This window comes from Pteropus alecto, unplaced genomic scaffold (assembly GCF_000325575.1).
Source record: "Pteropus alecto unplaced genomic scaffold, ASM32557v1 scaffold5, whole genome shotgun sequence".
NCBI lineage: Eukaryota > Metazoa > Chordata > Mammalia > Chiroptera > Pteropodidae > Pteropus > Pteropus alecto.
The window spans coordinates 29218827-29235983 of record NW_006441953.1 but is presented as its reverse complement, the minus strand read 5'-3'; the positions used below and the strand labels follow the sequence as shown (position 1 = coordinate 29235983).

The following is a 17157-nucleotide window of genomic DNA, read 5'->3' as shown; positions in this document are numbered from 1 at the left end:
AGGCATCCAGTAAGATTCAATAAATATTTTTTAAGCGATATCGAATCCGGGGAAAAACTTTTTAATGTAAAATTTGACCTCAAATCGATTAACCTTTTCAGTCCCCTTTGAAGAGATATAAAAGGACAATTTAAAAATTCCTGAGTAACATTGTACGCTATGAAGTTAATTTTTGATTTTCAAGAATGAAAATGGTCTTTTTTTATTGATCTAAGTAAAGTTTTTGACTCAGTAGCTGTCTTGCTAACTTAATAATAATGCTGCTCTCCCTAAATTCTTTTTCCCAATTACATTGTTTTAGGTAGGTTTTATGTTTTTCAAATAACAAAATTCTGCTTTGATTCTCTGCTAAAATGTTTAGAATATTTTTTGTACTTTTCCTACTAATGCAATTTTCAAAGATGAGGGAAGTAGCGTTGTCATTTGTGTTTTGTTTGTTTGCCTGTGGTGGTTTTGGGGAGTCTGGCAGACACTGCGGGCACATCACCCCTAAAGGGTAACGGAGGTCTGCGTAAGGATAACGGAGGTCTGTGTGCACGCATCAGATAACTGTGTTACATCGCTGTTACCAAATGTGAAGCACGTCAGCCGCTTTACCCTTCTGTTAATGTGCAGGTTCTTAATGCTCAGTAGTGTCCTGGAGGTTCCTGTTTTTTTCCTGCAGAAAATCTAATACAGATTTTTGATTGCCCCTTAAAATGCTACACTTCTACAGGAAACCTTATCTTCGATAGAGCATCTGGTTTTCTGTGAAGTCATAATTTCGAATCAGAATTTCCAGCTGTGGCATCTAGTTTTATGGAGCCCGAATTGAGAATCAAAAACTAGGTTATATATTTAAATACCAGAAGTGAATGTTATCTTTCTTTATATAAAACAGTAAAGCAGTTGTGTTTAAGTATTTCCAATTTGCAGTTATTGTTCATGATTTGCTCCAAGAGAAACCAGATTGAATAACAGCTGAGCAGCTTTAAGTGAATAGGTTATATTTTATTCTCTGTCAGTGTCCTGTGAACTTACACACACATGGTGTGTCTGCACGGTGACAGATAAGAATCACAAAGTGTTAAAACTCAAAAGAGCCTTAGAGGTCATTTAGTCTGACTCTCCTCATTTTCCAGATGAGGAAACTGAAGTCTTATTTCGCCCGGTGTAGAGAAAGTGATCACTAACTTGAGGCAAAAGGAATTGGGTTTAATGGTGTGAGGATAACGGTGTTGCTGGCTGTTTTAAAGTGCAGTCATCCTGAACAGGCAAAAGGGGCAGGAGTCTCGGCCGCACTGTGCACGCCTGCTTAGCAGCCCTGCGCCTGGACTGGGGGCACCCTGTGGGGCAAGTAGGTCCTTCTGTGTCTGGGACAGTGTCTGGCCATCTGTGTCAAGATTTTAAAATGTCTGTAACTTTTTGCGTTGTAATTCCTCTTTTGAGACTTTATCTTTAGGAATTACAAAATCAGATAAAAGTTTAGTATACAGAAATACCTGGTATAATTTAGCAAAAAGATGTTCATTACAGCATAATTTATCCCCATGAAAAATTAGAAGAAACAACCTAGTTGTCCAATAATAGACAAATAGCCAAAACATGGTAAATTTAAACAATGAAATGTTATGTAGACATTAAAGTAACTTTTAGAAGAATCTTAAAGTAACTTTTAGAAGAATCTATATGGGGGAGTGCTTGTTATGGTGTTAATTAAAATAAGGAGAAAATAGAATTGTACGTCTAATATGGTTTCAATTATATAAAGGATGTATGTGCATAAAATGGATAATACATCAAAGTGATAAAAGAGTTTATTTCTAGGCGATGATATTATGGGTTGAATTTATTTTCGTTTTTACATTTTGCATATTTCACTAACTCTCCACTCTAAGCAGAAAATAAGGTTATAATAAAGAAGTTTAAAGTGTAGTTGAAGAGGCCAGTTTTTTCGTAATACCAAGCGATGGAAAACCCACTTTAAAATCCAGTTGAGGCTACATAGTCCCTGATGCTTGGCTTGTGCTCCGACAAGGCTCACATACCTGCCCCAGCCACAGCTCCAGTTCCAGGGCTTGGACCCTAGCGGTAGGGGACTGTGACCCATCTGGACTGTGGTCCATGGGGCAAAATTCATGAGTAACTGCTGTTTTAATCACCAGTCATTTTATTGGGAAAAAGTAGCTTCAAAAAGCCATTTTCCCCTTTCGAATGAACATTCCTTTATTCTTTCGCTCGACAAACATTTTCAAGTGCCTGCTAGCTGGTTCTGACTGCAGGGAATGTTCTGCCACCAGTGGTTCTTTGCCCGGAGCTTGTCGGGGTTCCGTAACTCTGCCTGCCAGAGCATTCCGCTCTGCAGGCAACTTGACACAGTTCCTGTTCTCACCTGGTTCGGGTTTAATAATTAAGTTGGGTTATCCATTTGGTGATGAGTGTTTGTGTAGAAGCCGGTGGGCATAATACCTGTGAACCTGAAAATGCAGCTTTAATCAGTGCTGGGCTGGGGGGACCCACACTTCTGTTGCTCAGCAGCGCGACGTGGTCGGGCAGCTGTGCAGAGTCAGTGCTGTTTTTCTAAAAGGTAAGCTTTTCCAGAGCATGGTATGCTTTTCTGTGCTTTCACATTCTTTGAAAAAATCTATGACTATTTTGAAATCCTCGATTCCACTTTATAATTTCAAATTAATAACTCCTTAGTACTGTAATTTCATACGTTTTATACTACCCCCTAGGAAAAAAAAAGTATTTGCTTGCTTCAAATTTCTTAATATTGATTTCAGTTGGTCTCATTCCACATTACAATTATGGCTTTCCATTCCACAAGGTATGGCTTAGAGTTTTGTTTCAAATTGGAAATGGGTTGTGCATTAATAAAGCTACTGTTTTTAATTTAAAAGAAAAAGGTTTGTTAAGGAAAGTTTTAGGCACTGGGATAAATTTTTTGAAAAGTTTGTTTTCTGTGTATTCCTGATAGCTTCAAATTGTTTTCCTTGCTAAGAAGTGGCAGCTCTTTTTCTTCATTTGCCTGTTTGTATGTTTTGTTTCATATGCTGTAACCAAGGAATTCTGGAGCTGGGGTAGGCCGTCCAGCTGAGCTTTCTGTCTTCTTGCAACAGTCACTCCGGGCCCTGCGTCTGTGGCGAAGCCTTCGGAGGGCATCCCACTGGGCTCCCGGTGTCTGCCTTCTTCCCTCGTCCGTCTGCGTGGTTTTTCCTCTTTTTCTTTTATCTGATATGAAACTTAGAACTCTTTCTTGAAGCCCACACTGTTTTGTCATTTGCCTAATACTTTGGAGAACTAATTTGTACCCGTGAGAGTATAAACTGATTGTTGTTGATATGCTGCCTGGGCGTCCGGCCGCCTGTGTCCCGCTAGCTGACTGGTTCGCCCTGAGGGCGATGCTAAGCACCTGTGAACAGCAGCACAGAGCTGCTTTCCCTGGGAAGATGGTGCAGCCTTTGCTTTGGGGTTGGACCAATGATAAAAGTCCAAACACATGTGCCTTTTATTTCACATTCAGTAAATATTTATGGACCACTGGGGCTATGCGAGTCTTTGGGCTGAGGATTGAAGGTGGATGGGATTAAGCGACTGAAATACAGTGAGTTTAGTCGGGAGACCCTTCTGATATATTGGCAGGAATATTATCATTATTTAGAATTTATTGTCACTGTTGGGCTATTATACAGTATTATTTTGCAAAGAAGTACAAGAGTCATTTATTTGTTTTTGCCTTTTTTTTTTTTTTTTTTTTTGCTGGGAGTGATTCCCTCTAGAGAAAAATTATTCTAAAAAAAAAACAAACCTTCCAAGTTTAAGCAGGACATATATATATATAAATGAATTGTAAACTTACGGTGACAGAAAATATGCACTGAGGTTCTATGGACAAGAATTTTGATTTTCATGGTTAATTTTTATTAAAGTCGTACATGACTTATTAAGTAAAAGAATATGTCTGTCCACTTATAGTGATTAGTAGTCACCCCTCTCTGATGCACTCCACGTACCTTCAGATGGCAGCATGTAGGGGTACACTGCCTCTGGCATAGCTCGTTGTCTTACACTCTTGCGTCTTAGAAGATAAACTGACTCTTAGTTTAACTCAGTAGGCACAATACAAATTTTATTCCAGACATAACATGTATCCAGGACTATACGATGGGGTGGTTCCGACAGGCAGTGTAGACAGTAGTTAAGAGCAAAGATTCTAGAGCCAGATCGACTGGATTCGAATCAAGTTATGCTACGTATTTATGAGCTGAGGGACGTTGGGCACAGTATTTAACCTTTCTGTGCCTCAGTTTCCTCATGTGTAAGATAGAGATAATACTCCTTGCTTCTGTGAGATGGGTACCGAGAATCGAGCGAGCCGATGTTTGCCGGGCAGTGTAAAACGGCCAGGTGCGTGGTGGTGTTTACACGAGGGCTGGAGAATGGGCAGAGAGCTGCTTAGTTATCTGCTGGTGTTTTGAGTATTAATCACAGAATAATAAAGCCACATTTATGGTTCCGGGGCCCGAATTGTTGGTGCTGCATAAGTTGAATGATGACTTAGTTTTTCCTAGTTTTTCTTAGTTTTCTCCCCCCTACTTTTTCTCCACTGATGGTGCATTATAAACATCTTAGAAACGAGAAGCCTGTGCTCTTTATTGCCATATTATCCAATAATCCTGAGAATTCAGCCTGAGCCTCTGAGAGCGAAATCAGAGGTCACACGGTCCTAAACCCATATCAAGGAGGTCTTCTTATGCAGATACTGGGGGCAGGTGACATGCCGTCCTCACAGCTCCCTGATTCTGGGGAGCCTGACAGAGAATCTGGTGATTGTCCTCTCGCATGTCTGTGATTGTCCACTCCTACAGCCAGTCTAGGTCTGGGGTGGCAGGCCTACCTCACCCCTGAGAAACGGCACTGGTTAACTCTGGTTTTCTGGAATTCATTTCTATAAGGAGCCAGTTCTTACACTGGCCAGGCACTCTAAGGCCCCTCAGTATGGGCTAATGTGTCTGGGTGGCACGGAGGCCCTTCTCCCTCTCCCTACAAGGGGCACTAAGTCACGGCCTCCCACGCCTTCCTCTGGCTCTTTCAAGCATCTGTTCTTCGTGCACCCTAAGCACGTAGGGCTCGTAGCATCGGAGGCGCCTGCGTGACACTGGTTTTGGGTGGCTGGCGGTAGGTTTCCTTTTTAACCCCAGACCCCCAGTACAGTAGGCACTTCGCACGGAAAGGCCTGGGGATGAAACGGCCGTCACTTCCCCACTGTGGTGCAGGGCAGCAGCAGCATGTGCGAGGCCGGGTGACGTGCCGGAGCTGCTGGCTGGGACAGCGCAGACGCCCCAGGCCCCGCTGCCCGTCCCTGGCAGGCCTGCGCCAGCCTGGAGGGATGCGCGGGAGCGGCGCGCTGGCCCGGACTGCAAAGCAGGGACACCAGGGAGGCATCTCCAGGGGCCCGGCCAGCAGGATGCGCGGAAGGGGCCGGATCCCGGAGCCGTTTCAGCGGCGGGAGCCGTAGGACTTACGGCCGGATTGGCTGGCGTAGCCGGGCAGGCCGCAGCGCCAGCCGCGGGGCCTCAGGCCGGGAGGGCGTGGTGTGCTCGCAGCTAGCTCGTGGCTCACGCAGGGACTGCGGGCCCCGGGTCTCCGTGGGCTCTTCTGAGACGGGGGTCAGGACGAGAGAGGCCTCGGCAGTTTGCGGACGCCGCTGTCCGAGGCCCCCCCTTCCCCGCGCCCCACCACGGGCTGCTGCTTAGAAGTCTGTTGATCTCGCCTAACGGTGGCCTTGGCAGTCCCTCTGACGCTGTTTCTTCATTTTAAACTGAAGACCCTGTATTATTTGCTTGACCTTTCTCTTGGGAATGTAGAGCGGAAACGAAAAGGCAGAGAGGGAAATCTTGTTTCTGAAAGTGTATATGACGGACCTTGATGAAGGTCCGCTTATTTAAAGAAATGTCATCCAGCTATACGATTAGAAAAATCACAGTCCGATTAAAAAAAAAAAAGGGAGACAGGAAAGCTGTCATCTTGCCACCACCATCCGTACGGGAACATGTAACCCTGTGGGCTCACAGAAGCTCCCTGGCGGGGCGTCGGGGTCTTCCAGCCTCGCACGGGACTTGCTACGCGCCAGAAACTTCTGAGCCCTTTGCAGAAAATATCCCGTCTCATCCTCGTACACCGTCTGAGATATGCGCTGTTATTTTTCCCATTTTACAAATGAGAGATAGTCAAAGATAGGTGAAGTAATTTGGGAACAGCCACACAGCTAGTGACTGTCAGAGCCTGTGCTGGATCCCGCCAGTCCGTCACCAAAGTCCACTTCCCTGTGCCCTCACCATCAGTGGGTCTCAGCCTTGCTGGGACCTTAGAGTCATCTGGGGAGCTTATGGAGCGGGCCAGAGGGGAGGAAAATAGATTCGACCAGGCCCTGCCGGAGACCATTCAAATCTCCCTCTCCTGCTGTGGCCGGGTCCAGGGTCACTCCCTTCCCGTTTTTCTAGTTCCCCATACCCTGTCCTTCCCCTGATTTCATGGCATATGTAGAGTTTTTAATGGCCTTTTGCAATTAAAGGCATAGAGCTCAATGGTGTGGCCCTGTAAGGCAGGGCCATGGAGCCTGGGACACGCCCCTACCTGGGTGTGTTCTGCCAGCGACCTGCACAGCGTTTTGCACACGCACAGCACTCGATGGTTAATTCCTCAGCAGGTGATTCGGCACATTGTCGCTCTGCGTCAGCGGAGATCCCTTGAGGTGTGAAAAGAACATAGGTGCTTAGCCGGACAGATCTGACCTTATCGACTCCAGCCGATCCCAGCCTCAGTTGTCTTGTCTGTAAAATGGGAAAGGTGGTCATAGTAGAGGGTTGTTGTGAAGATTGAATGAGACATGTGAAAATATGGAATATGCTGTCGTGTACTAGGTAATCAGAAATCAATGCTAAATTCTTTCTCTTGTAAATTAAGCACAGTTACCCGTAAAACGGATATGAAAAATCACTTGAAAATATACTCTTCAGTTTCCAGTCGGTGCAGAAGTCGTGGGATTTCTGGAGCTCAGCTACTGCAGGGGTCAGAGAACGCCATCCCTTCACTTCCCAGCAAGAAAGTGGAAGCGTAAAGCGGGGGCCTGAGCAGGGCGTGCGACGAGCCACACGCAGGCCTCGTGTGGCGTGCTCAGCGAGGCCGGCGTGCAGAGAGGCGGTTAGTAAACGCTCTGTTACCGCTGTGTCTGCTGGTACCTTCACTTAGCAGCATCTGCATTATGACCTCAGCGCACGCTTGTGTATGTTATGTAAGCTCGCAACAACTTTGCAGGCCGAGAGTGTCTGCCCGCCCTGCCCCGGGCCAGGCTTGGCCCTGTAGATGAAATCCTAAGGGAGACAGACTGTCATGGGATGAAGGATTAAGGACGTGCAGGAGAAGGATCTGGTTTTCGCCCTGTTGATTTTTCTTGTACGAGGGAGAGAAGAGTTAAAAACATACAAACAATGAATCATTGGAAGCCCCAAGCCTCTGTCCAGTGCTCGCGTGTTCCAGGAAAGTGCGGCGCTCGTACCTTTCCCGAGTTCTTGCACGTGTGAGACAGCAGAGGGGACATGAGGGGTTCCAGCCATACTGTTAACAGAGCGTTGATTTTTCACTAAACATCATGTTGCAAGTTTCAAAACAGCATTATGCTTCGAGATTATTTTTCCATCATTATAAACATTAGTTTCCATTGATGCTTTAGAGTACATTGTTAGATTTCTGTCATTGTTGATTATTGTAATTTGAATTAGAAGTGAAAAACAGTTCCTCGGCACATAATATATATTGTTTAATTTGGGGCCAGTTGCTAGGGAAAGTGTGCAGCCCGTACTGAAGATAGTAAGTTGTATCTTTTCTAATATCTGAATCAAAATTTTCGATTCCTGTTTGGCCTGCAAAAGCATTTTTTTTCTATAGAAGAATAGTTTACTTTTCAACCCACCAACACGAACACACTCTGGTGTCAAAGGCCCGTGGGAGCTACGCAGTCTTATCATTTACAGTTCCTCATCGTTTTCTATCCTGTGTGACAACTCATCGTATGTGCCAAGATGTCTTGATTCTCTTAAACGCTATGGGAAATGTTTCCTTTGCAGGACTGAGATTAGCCATGGATGAGGCAAGGAGGAAATGCCTGTGCCTCTTCCATAGAGGGGGCAGCTTAGGGAAGAAGCTGGTAAATGTCTGGGATTCTTAGCAGGGCCTAAACCCCTGGGGAGAAGCACCCATCTCAGCCTCAGAAGACTTGATTGTCTGAAAGCAGAAGCCTTTGTATTGTGTACTGACTTGGTGTTTACAGCGTGCTGTGCGAGCACTTGACAAATATTTAGCATTTTTGTCTTTTGACATAATCCATACCTTTGTTTCCTGATTCTACACTAAGCTCTTAACCTTTTTTTTATCTTGTTTTTCAGAAAAGCCTAAATGTCTGAGTTTTAAAAAAATATAATGGAAACAGAAAGTAACTTGAATTTTAAAATTATTCACTATGAAGAGAAAAACCTGAAGCCGTAAAATTTAAATCTCATAAAAGTTAATCAGATTTGGTGCTACACAGATTTCATCAAAACCTGAATTTTATGAGCTTAGAAACGTTGACATTTTTAAAACGGTTGCGGAGTTTGTGTTTACCACCCTTCAAACGCGCATTCTTTCAGACCAGTCGGGGAGAGAGTGGCGAGGAAGGGCCTCACTCCCCCGGCCCCCACCCCTTCTTCACTGGCCTCTCAGTCTGAAATAAACTTCTGAGCCCCATGGTGGCGAGCAGAATCCGGAGCACGTCTCTGTGTTAGTACCTGTGAAGTAGAAAGTGAGAGTCATGGCGAGAAGGACGCTGGAGCTAGGACGTGCTGGTGGATCTTCGTACTACGGCACAGTGAACGATGTTTCATTTTCCTAGTGAAAACAAAGTGAGCTCCGCTGTGAGTGATGCACTTCTTTGTCATTAAATCCTTTTCTTTGCTCTTTTTTCTGCTTCCACTTGGATAGTCTACAAATACTGTTTGGACCCTGTGTGTTTCACTTTCATTTCTTACTAAAGCTTTCGGTTGATGTAGTCTCTGAGCAAATCCTTTCCAACAAAGTATTTAACTTTCCGTGCACACAAATTCAAGAGTCAATTAAACATGTGTTTGATTAATTTATCACAAAGGGTGCCACCTTGAGTTAAAACAATTCTACTCTGTGGAAAGTTCTTTCTGTTCAAAAGGGGGCCCTTATTTCTAAGAGCAGAGCTCTGATTTTAATTAAATAAAGAGCATTTTATGCAATTTTTTCCTAAAGCTTAAGATTAATTTCTATGGTTACTGGGGATATAAATCTCTAGATTGCTTTAAAACAAAGATTTTTGTTCAGGAGAGAGTTGACAGCTCCCTTTAAGAGAAGCTATTATTTAATTTTACTTTCCTAAGTTTAAACACATAAAAATATTTGTAATGATACCCCAAAGGCATCATAAAAATGTAAAATAATTGTACTCTAAAATATCTAAAATTACAGGAAATAGACCTCATTTTAAAAAATGAACTGGGATTCGTGGCTGGGGAACTGGGGTGTGACATACTTCAAAACCAGAATCTCTTGTCAGAAGACTTTTTTTTAACGGCAAAAAAATCATTTCTGTTGCCAATCATACAAACTTTAAAATACGTCCATGCTATCAGGAAATATTTCTTTATAGTTTCATTACCTTTAATGTGTATCACTGTTTGGATGTCTTAGATCCCCTCTGAGAGACAAATTTCTGTCTCTAGGATTAAATGGCATCCCTTGGCTTGTGGATTAACTGTATCATAGTTACCCTTTAGACTGCTTTTAATGACTGTTTTTAAAAGCGCATAGCCTAGTTTTCTGAGCAGCTTTGAACAAGGGCAGCATAAATAATTTCTAATGTTTTACTTACCCAAAGTAGACTTCCTCTTTCAGTAGATAATGTTAACTGGTAAATTGTTCCCAGGTTAAAGGTTTGTCATATTTTAATAAATGTAGTGCAAAGTCTATAGAAGTGATGCTTAAAGGAGAAAATCCCAGCGCAAAGAGAATGAGCTCATACTTGTCCTCTTCTCTACTTTACTGTTGTTCATATCAGTTCTTTTGCTTGTTTCATTTACTAAAATTTTAATTGTCATATATAAAATGGCTTCATTTTATTAGAAAAAGTAAAATTAGATTCGTAAAGTATTCAAACTGAAGTTTTGAGAGAAATGGCATTTCGTATGCAATGTGAATACTGTTGAGACTAGGTAAGCTGGTAGTTTAGAACATGCCTGATCCTGGAATGCTCTGCATTAAATGAGTTATATATTTTGAGAGCAAAATGGTGGGGGGAGGGACTACTTTCCCTCCAGTTTTTTTAAGAGACAAGAAAATTAAGTTGAACGCAGATATTGAAAGTGCTGTAAGCTGAATGTTTGAGCAACGAAAGTAAACACTGATTATTGCAAATGTACATTTGAACCAGTTTACTTTTATCTTTCAAGCGAAACATTTCCCACAGTTTTTGTGGGTTTGTATTTAAGTTGGAAAAACTTTGGAAGTTTGTGTGAAAGTATAAATAAGTTTGGGAAAGTCATGATTAGAGTTTGATAATAAACATGCAAAAGCAAATTGGGAGACTCAATTAAAGTCAGATGTAACATTTAATAATGTTTTCTCCAAAACTCATTTTCAGAGAGAATGGTGACTTATATGGATCTGGAACAAAGACTTTGGCTATAAGTGAAAATAAGGATTATATATGAATTCTTCAACATAGAGATTTGCTTTCTTTAAAAGAACCTTAACGATTGTCACAGGAGTCCCCAAAATGCCCCTTTCCAATTACGGACACAGAAATTATGGATATATTTATAGACTGCATTTAAAAAACAAAATACTTACCTAGTTGCCAGGAAAATTTAACTCTTTTTTATAAAGTAAGCATTATATTTTAGCATATAGGGAGAGTCTTAATTTTGCAAAGAGGGAAAAAAAGTTAGTTGGTTTAATTATTGAAATATATCACAATATAGAGTATAAATAAAATTTAAGAAACTTAATCTAAAATTTCTTTTAAATCTCATCGTGATAACATTAACCTTACAATTGTAAACTGACATTTCATTTTCAGTTGCTTATACTCCAGTTCTTGGGGAAATTTATCCATTTTCTACCGTAATGATACTGGAAGTGTGGAAAGATACCACTTTACCAGTCATTACGTATCGGCATTTTTGACAGAGCAGTTGCGCCAGCATTTGATCGGATACCGATACTATAGAGTTTCGAAGGGGTTCCCGAACATCGTCACGGTTGGGCTTCCTGTTGTTCTTCAACTTGCTGCTGCGCGTGTCCCTTAAAAGTGTGTGTATGTATGTTGGGGGGGACAGTTAGTGTTCCATTTTGATGACACTTTTATTACATACAAATCGATAGGTGATTTTAACTGAGATTTTTTATATGCAACGTGTTTCAAAGGCTTTGCCTAATCTGAAAAACTGTTAAAAGAGATCTAAATTATATATATATATAGATTTTACTTTTAAGCTTTAAAAATGAGTTCCGAATGTAAAATTCAAATATAAGACTTAAAACTTTGTCTTAGTAAAACAGTAAATCTTAAAAGTAGGATGAAAAAATATACTTCGATTCTTAAAATCAAGCTCTATAACATACAGCTGAGGATCTAATCATAATTTTTCTAGTTTTTTTAACATACAGATTTTTCTCTAGCAAATGTATTAGGGGCTAATTATTTTATGTTAATTTGAACCCTTAATTTTTGGCTAGTTTCTATTTTATAAAACTTAGCAGTTAGAGATTTGCTACAGTTTCTTTAAATCCAAGAAACTATTAATTTCATTTTTATATTTTTCAAGCACAGAGGATGAGAGAATGTTTTGTAACTTTTTCCTTGTATTAATATTTTTGCCTTTTTTTTTTTGGCATGTATACGGAGTACTTTAAGTTTCATGCCCTATTTACTCCAGAGAAGACCGTAATGAGGGAAAAGAATCTATAGTTTTTGCAGGACAGGGAATGATGAAACGAGGCCCTGGATTTCGCTTGGAATTTGAACATTCGTGTGACTGGTGGAGGCCGGCGTGCTCTGCATTTCATCCGCGTTCACTCAGTTGCAAGATGACTTTGGAGGCCAGGCTCCGTATCCTGTTACCAAGCCCTCTTCCTCGGGGCTCCTCGATAAAACGCACATTGACTGGTTTGCCTCTGTTTTTACTAACAGAGAAAAGATATTTTACTAAAGAGCGCTGAAACTTCGGGGGCTTGAATGTTATCAAGCGGCGTTTTCTGCTGGATGTAAATGACTGGCGTCTGTCGGGCAGTGTGGAAGCGGAGCGTCTGCCTTCCCTTTGTGCCACCCGCAGTTGATTTCGGTCTTCTCTTTGCTGATATGAAGCAGAAACTGGACAAGGCAACAGTTTCGATGATGAGATTAGAGGTAGCCAGGCTGGCTGTCTCCTGGCTTCTAGAGAACCGTGTAAGCTCAGGGCCACCCCTCCCCTTGTTTAGGTGTTGCTTGCTCTTTTGAGTTTCAGATTACAGGAGCAATTGATCTGTATGACCTATCTTAAGAACTTTAACGTTGCAGTGGAAACTTAAACCAAATGTATATCCTCAAGAGACAAATCATCTTAAAACCAGGCTGTTGTCATTTCTCTGTGCTGTTCAGCTCGGTGAGGGACAGTGAGGTAGAGAGCGCCATCTCGTGGACGGGACTGCACTTGCTGCGGTGGGTAGAAGGTTGAGAGACTTAGCCGGTGTTGATTGATTAACTCTTGCTCTTGGCTCGCAGACAAGTGAGGTTTTGTGTTCCCAGCTCATAGCTTCTCTCCCAGGCTAGGATCCCAGGAGAACGAGAGTGGGCGCAGGTGTGATGTGTCAGTTTTATTTGTGGTTTTCCCACTTCTGTAGGTATATGTGCTGGTCCTTGCCATCTTCATAAACATTTTCTCTTTATAGTTGATCTTATAATTCAAATTAAAAGGTCATTTTTGAAAATGTCAGTAGAGCAGTGTTCGGCCGTTGGGGATCCCGCGTTTTTGAGTGTGTGAGCTCACCCTTAGTAATAAGAGACTGTCTCTGGGTAGAGCCTGCTTGCCGCCACGAGCTTCGTCCTGGTGCTGACCTGTTCCCACGAGAGGGGGTGCTGCTGCCGATGGTCGGCATGGGTCACAACTCGGCAGCCGCTTGTAGTAGAGAGCGCGCCTTTGATGTGTGCTAAAATATTTGCAGAGACGATGCGGGAAGTTCCATGTTAACGAAACCTTTGATACTTTACACTTACCAGTTTTAGGTATAGCTGTTCTCTAATGGTTGTTTTAGAGTGACAAGTTCTTGGTAAAACGTGTCACTCATTCAACTGACATTTTTTGAACCAGGAACTTTGCCAGGCTTTGGGAATCCAAAATGAGCGTGACGTAGTTCTTTTGGGACATACAAGTTTTAAAAGCCTTTTAATTCTTCACCACGAAAGAGAGCGAACGTATTCCTGGGGTGTGGAATGCACCACGGTGGAGCATGAGTGTGTGTGTTTGCTTAGTGTTTTCTGCCAAGGATTGGGAGAATTTGGAAGACACTCAGCAAATGCTTTTGGAGAAGCTGATGGATAAAATTGATGGCTTCGTTTTAACGAGTTTGGCGTGTGGGAGGTTGAGGAGGGCCGCATGATAACCTTTCTCTGGTTTGCTTCTTCAGCTCAAGTTTTATTCTCAGAGAGCCCAAGCTTGCAGGCATGGAGTGCAGAGTTCAAGGGCACAGGCCCTGGAGTCTGTCATGGAATACGGACCTTGGCTTTGCCACTTGCTAGCCTTATGATCTGGGGCGAGGTACCTAATGACTCAGCTGTGTGCCTCAGTCCTCAGCTGCTTTCTCGTTTGCTATGAGAATGAGATCATCTCCGTAATGGGCTTAACACAGTGCCTGACACGTGAACACTAAATACTGACGAGGACAGAGGTGGTTCCCTTCCGTCTCCCCCCGTTTCTGCGTGCTGTAAGTCAGACTTGCGGGTGGTTATCCCGGCGCACACGGTCCTTCCTGCACACCTGCTGCCTCCACCCCTCTCTCTAGGTGCAGACAAACGCCGCAGACGGTGGCAGCAGCGTCTCCGATGCCGAGCTGGAAGTGCTTCCTTACACACGTGAGGTTTATAGAAGGGTCGTGCCTTCTCGTGTTCGTGTTTGTTTATCGAACTGTGTTTTGTGATCAGAGGCTCTTACCCTGAGCCCCAGAGAACCCAGAGCCTCAGAAGCTCAGAACGGGAGCACCAGAGTCTTTGTATCTGTGGGAATATTCATTTTCTTAAGGTCAGGATCAGAGACACAGTTTTGGCAGTTTCAAAGGCATATGTGCCCTGTCAAAAGGTCAAGTATACTTTAGATGTTCATGATTCTTTCTGGACGTCCACTCAAGAGGTTAAAAATATAACCCCTTCTAGAAAATAAAACTCAAATTTGTATTTTACACTATTTGTTTTGTATGATATGTAAATAATTGTAAGGGCAGAGTGGACATTTTAATTTGAGGGACCCAGATATAACTGGAATGTTTTTTCCTCTTAACCCCTCTTGTCAAAGATGGGAAGAGTCATCAGAACAAGGGAGGTGAGGACAGTAGGCGCTGGAGTAGACCCCTCGTTCCAGTCCAGCTGTGCCACTCGCCAGCGAGGCCTTGCGCCCGTCACTTAGCCTCTCTGTCAGGCAGGGCGGATAATAACCGTCTCCACCTCATGGGGTTGTGGTGACGACTATATGGAGTCATCTGGGCAAAGCTCTCACAGCTCTTGGCGCATAGTAAGTGCTATATGAATGTTTGCTGGGAGCATTTTTGCTGCATATTTACCCAGCAACATTTACAACGTGTACAAGTCAGTTGTCTATTACAAAAGGTGTTTTATTGTGTGTTTCACCTACACCTTACTGATGGGTGAACAGTTATAAATATTTCTAATTTCTTATGACCAGACTTTCCAAGGATCCGGTCCGAATTGCCGTAAGTCAGGAACCCTTAATAAGCGAGGGTTCCGGGTACGTGCTTGATACTTAGGGAGGCAGGAAAGGGGCGACTGGAAGCCAGCAGCGTTCAGCCGATGGAGCGCGGCGGTTATCTTGGGGTTCCTCCGTCGAAAGTACCCCCGGTCCCACGTTTGCACTGCGGTGCGGTGCGGTGCGGGATCGCCGCGCCGCGGGATTGCGGCCCTCAGTGGCCTCGTTTCCTAGAGCCTCGTCTGCCCGTGATTCTGGCCTCAGAGGAGCCCGTGACCCGCCTCGTGGCTCCCGCGCCCGGAGCAGCCACCTCTCCTGCGCACACGGGAACAGCGACCTGCCCCGGCGCTGGGGAAACGCGCCGTTTGTGCGCGTGTCAGATGCGTGGCGCCCTTCGGAAGCGCCAGGGGGGCCCGTGTGCTTTTCACCTCTGCGCTACCGCCAAGCTTGCCGGGGTGCGGCTCTGCCCTGGAGGGGGCCAGGGTGGCGGGACAGCAGGGCCCTTGTCCTGGTTCTGCCCCTTCTAGGAACCGGCCGTGCCCGGGCGAGTGCTGCCCAGGGCGCTTTCGGGAAAGGCTTTCCCAGATGCGCCGGGTCACGGAACTGCGCCCGCCTCGCGCTGCGCCTTGACCTGCCTTGCTCCTGGCCCTGGGACCAGTGGGGGCTACCTGTTACCCGCAAGGCAGCCAGACTCCCTGGGGCCCGATGGTGTCAGGTCACGGACTTGCCAAGGAACCTCGGTCGATGTGTTCAGCCTCCCCCGGGCCTCAGTTCCCTTCCCTTTCACGGGGGACAGCAGCAGTGCGTACCTCGTTGTGTGGTGCTGAGGGTTAGATAGGGTAAGTGCGCGTGAGGCTCCCAGGAGCGCTTGGCCCGGGGAAGCGCTCGGGATGGCGGCCACCAGCACGTGGCCACCGTGCACCGGTTACGCGGGGTTTGCGCCAAAGCCACTTTCTCTTCTGCTCTGACTCCAGCTCCCCACTGCTCAGTGGCCTCACGGTTACGTGAGTGGCCTGCCAGGCCCAGGTCTCCACGCCGTCCCTCCCCTCTGCTGCCCCACTGCGGGCCTCCGTCCAGGCTGACCTGGCCCCGTGGGTGAGACCCAGACAGTGATGAAGGGGAAGCAGAAAAAGTTACACTGACTGAGGGCCTACTGTGTGCCAGACACAGTGTCAGACTCTTTACAGACATCGTTTTCATGGACGACTCGTGGCTCCCCTCAGAGTTACTGTCTCACATTTATACATCGAGGTTGAGGCTCGAAGGAGTTAAATAGCTTGCACACGGCCGTATTACTAGTAAGTGTCAGAGCCGGGATCTGAACCCAGTCTGTGTGACTCCGTAGCCCACACTTGAACTGCCAAGACGGGGAGAATGCAGCACACGTGCGCACTCTGCATGTGCATCCTCTACACACGTAGTCCCTGTGCTCACACTGCACACACATCTCTGCACACACGCTATGCTCTCAGCCCCTAAACCAGACCGGGTTTGGACTGGATCTGAAAAGCCATGTGAAGCCATGTCAGATCTTTGGGTGGAAACTTCCCGTTCTATTCACCCTCCTCCCTTCCTCTCTTCATCTTTATTGCCTTCTTTCTTAATGTGCCTGGTCCACACTGGGTCTTACGTGTTTGTCAAGGGAGCAGATAAAAGAAAGGCTTCCAGGCACACAGAAAGCAGCAGTGATGGCTAACCAGCACAGGTTCGGGAAGCAGGGGCATGCCCCGCCACGCCTCACTGTGTTTTTGGGTCGATTGCTAGGCAGGTAATGGGGAGGTGGCTTTCAAATGCTTTTGTGGAGGAAACATGGTTTTAATGGACTAAATATTTGGACTATTAGGGCATCTGTGACTAGTTGAGCTGGCTGTCCACAGGGAGGGGGTCTATAACTGCATGCTTCTTTTTCAGCCCTATTTTCATCCCATTTTTTTAATCGATGAGTTTTAGTTGCAGATGTCTTTAATGAAGTAACATAATCAGAATGGCAAATGACAAGTAGCCAAGGGAAATTATAAATATAGTGAAGACATAGTTGATCAGCAGTAGTCGAAGAAGTAGTTGATGTTAAGTCACCTTGACTCAGTGACATGAAAGGGAGCATGCTTTTAGGTGGCATTACTAGAAGCCCAGAGGCTAGAACAAGGGAGGTGATGGTCTGCTC

The 17157-nt window shown here is 44.7% G+C and overlaps 1 protein-coding gene across 5 annotated transcripts in view; it reads left to right on the top strand.

The window, feature by feature from the left end:
- The window catches only part of STX18 (syntaxin 18), a 112349-nt gene that overhangs the window by 44323 nt on the left and 50869 nt on the right, over nucleotides 1-17157 (top strand). Inside the window, exons 1-2 of one of the 5 annotated variants that reach the window (XM_025051861.1) lie at nucleotides 2502-2566; nucleotides 14080-14149. The exons of 2 other annotated variants lie outside the window; for them this stretch is intronic. In XM_025051861.1, coding sequence (XP_024907629.1) covers nucleotides 14120-14149 — 30 coding nt within the window. In that variant the 5' untranslated portion in view covers nucleotides 2502-2566; nucleotides 14080-14119. Of the gene's footprint in view, nucleotides 1-2501; nucleotides 2567-8790; nucleotides 8934-14079; nucleotides 14150-17157 lie in introns of those variants that run through there. 2 more of the 5 variants (XM_025051860.1, XM_015594940.2) reach the window with 2 other exon arrangements.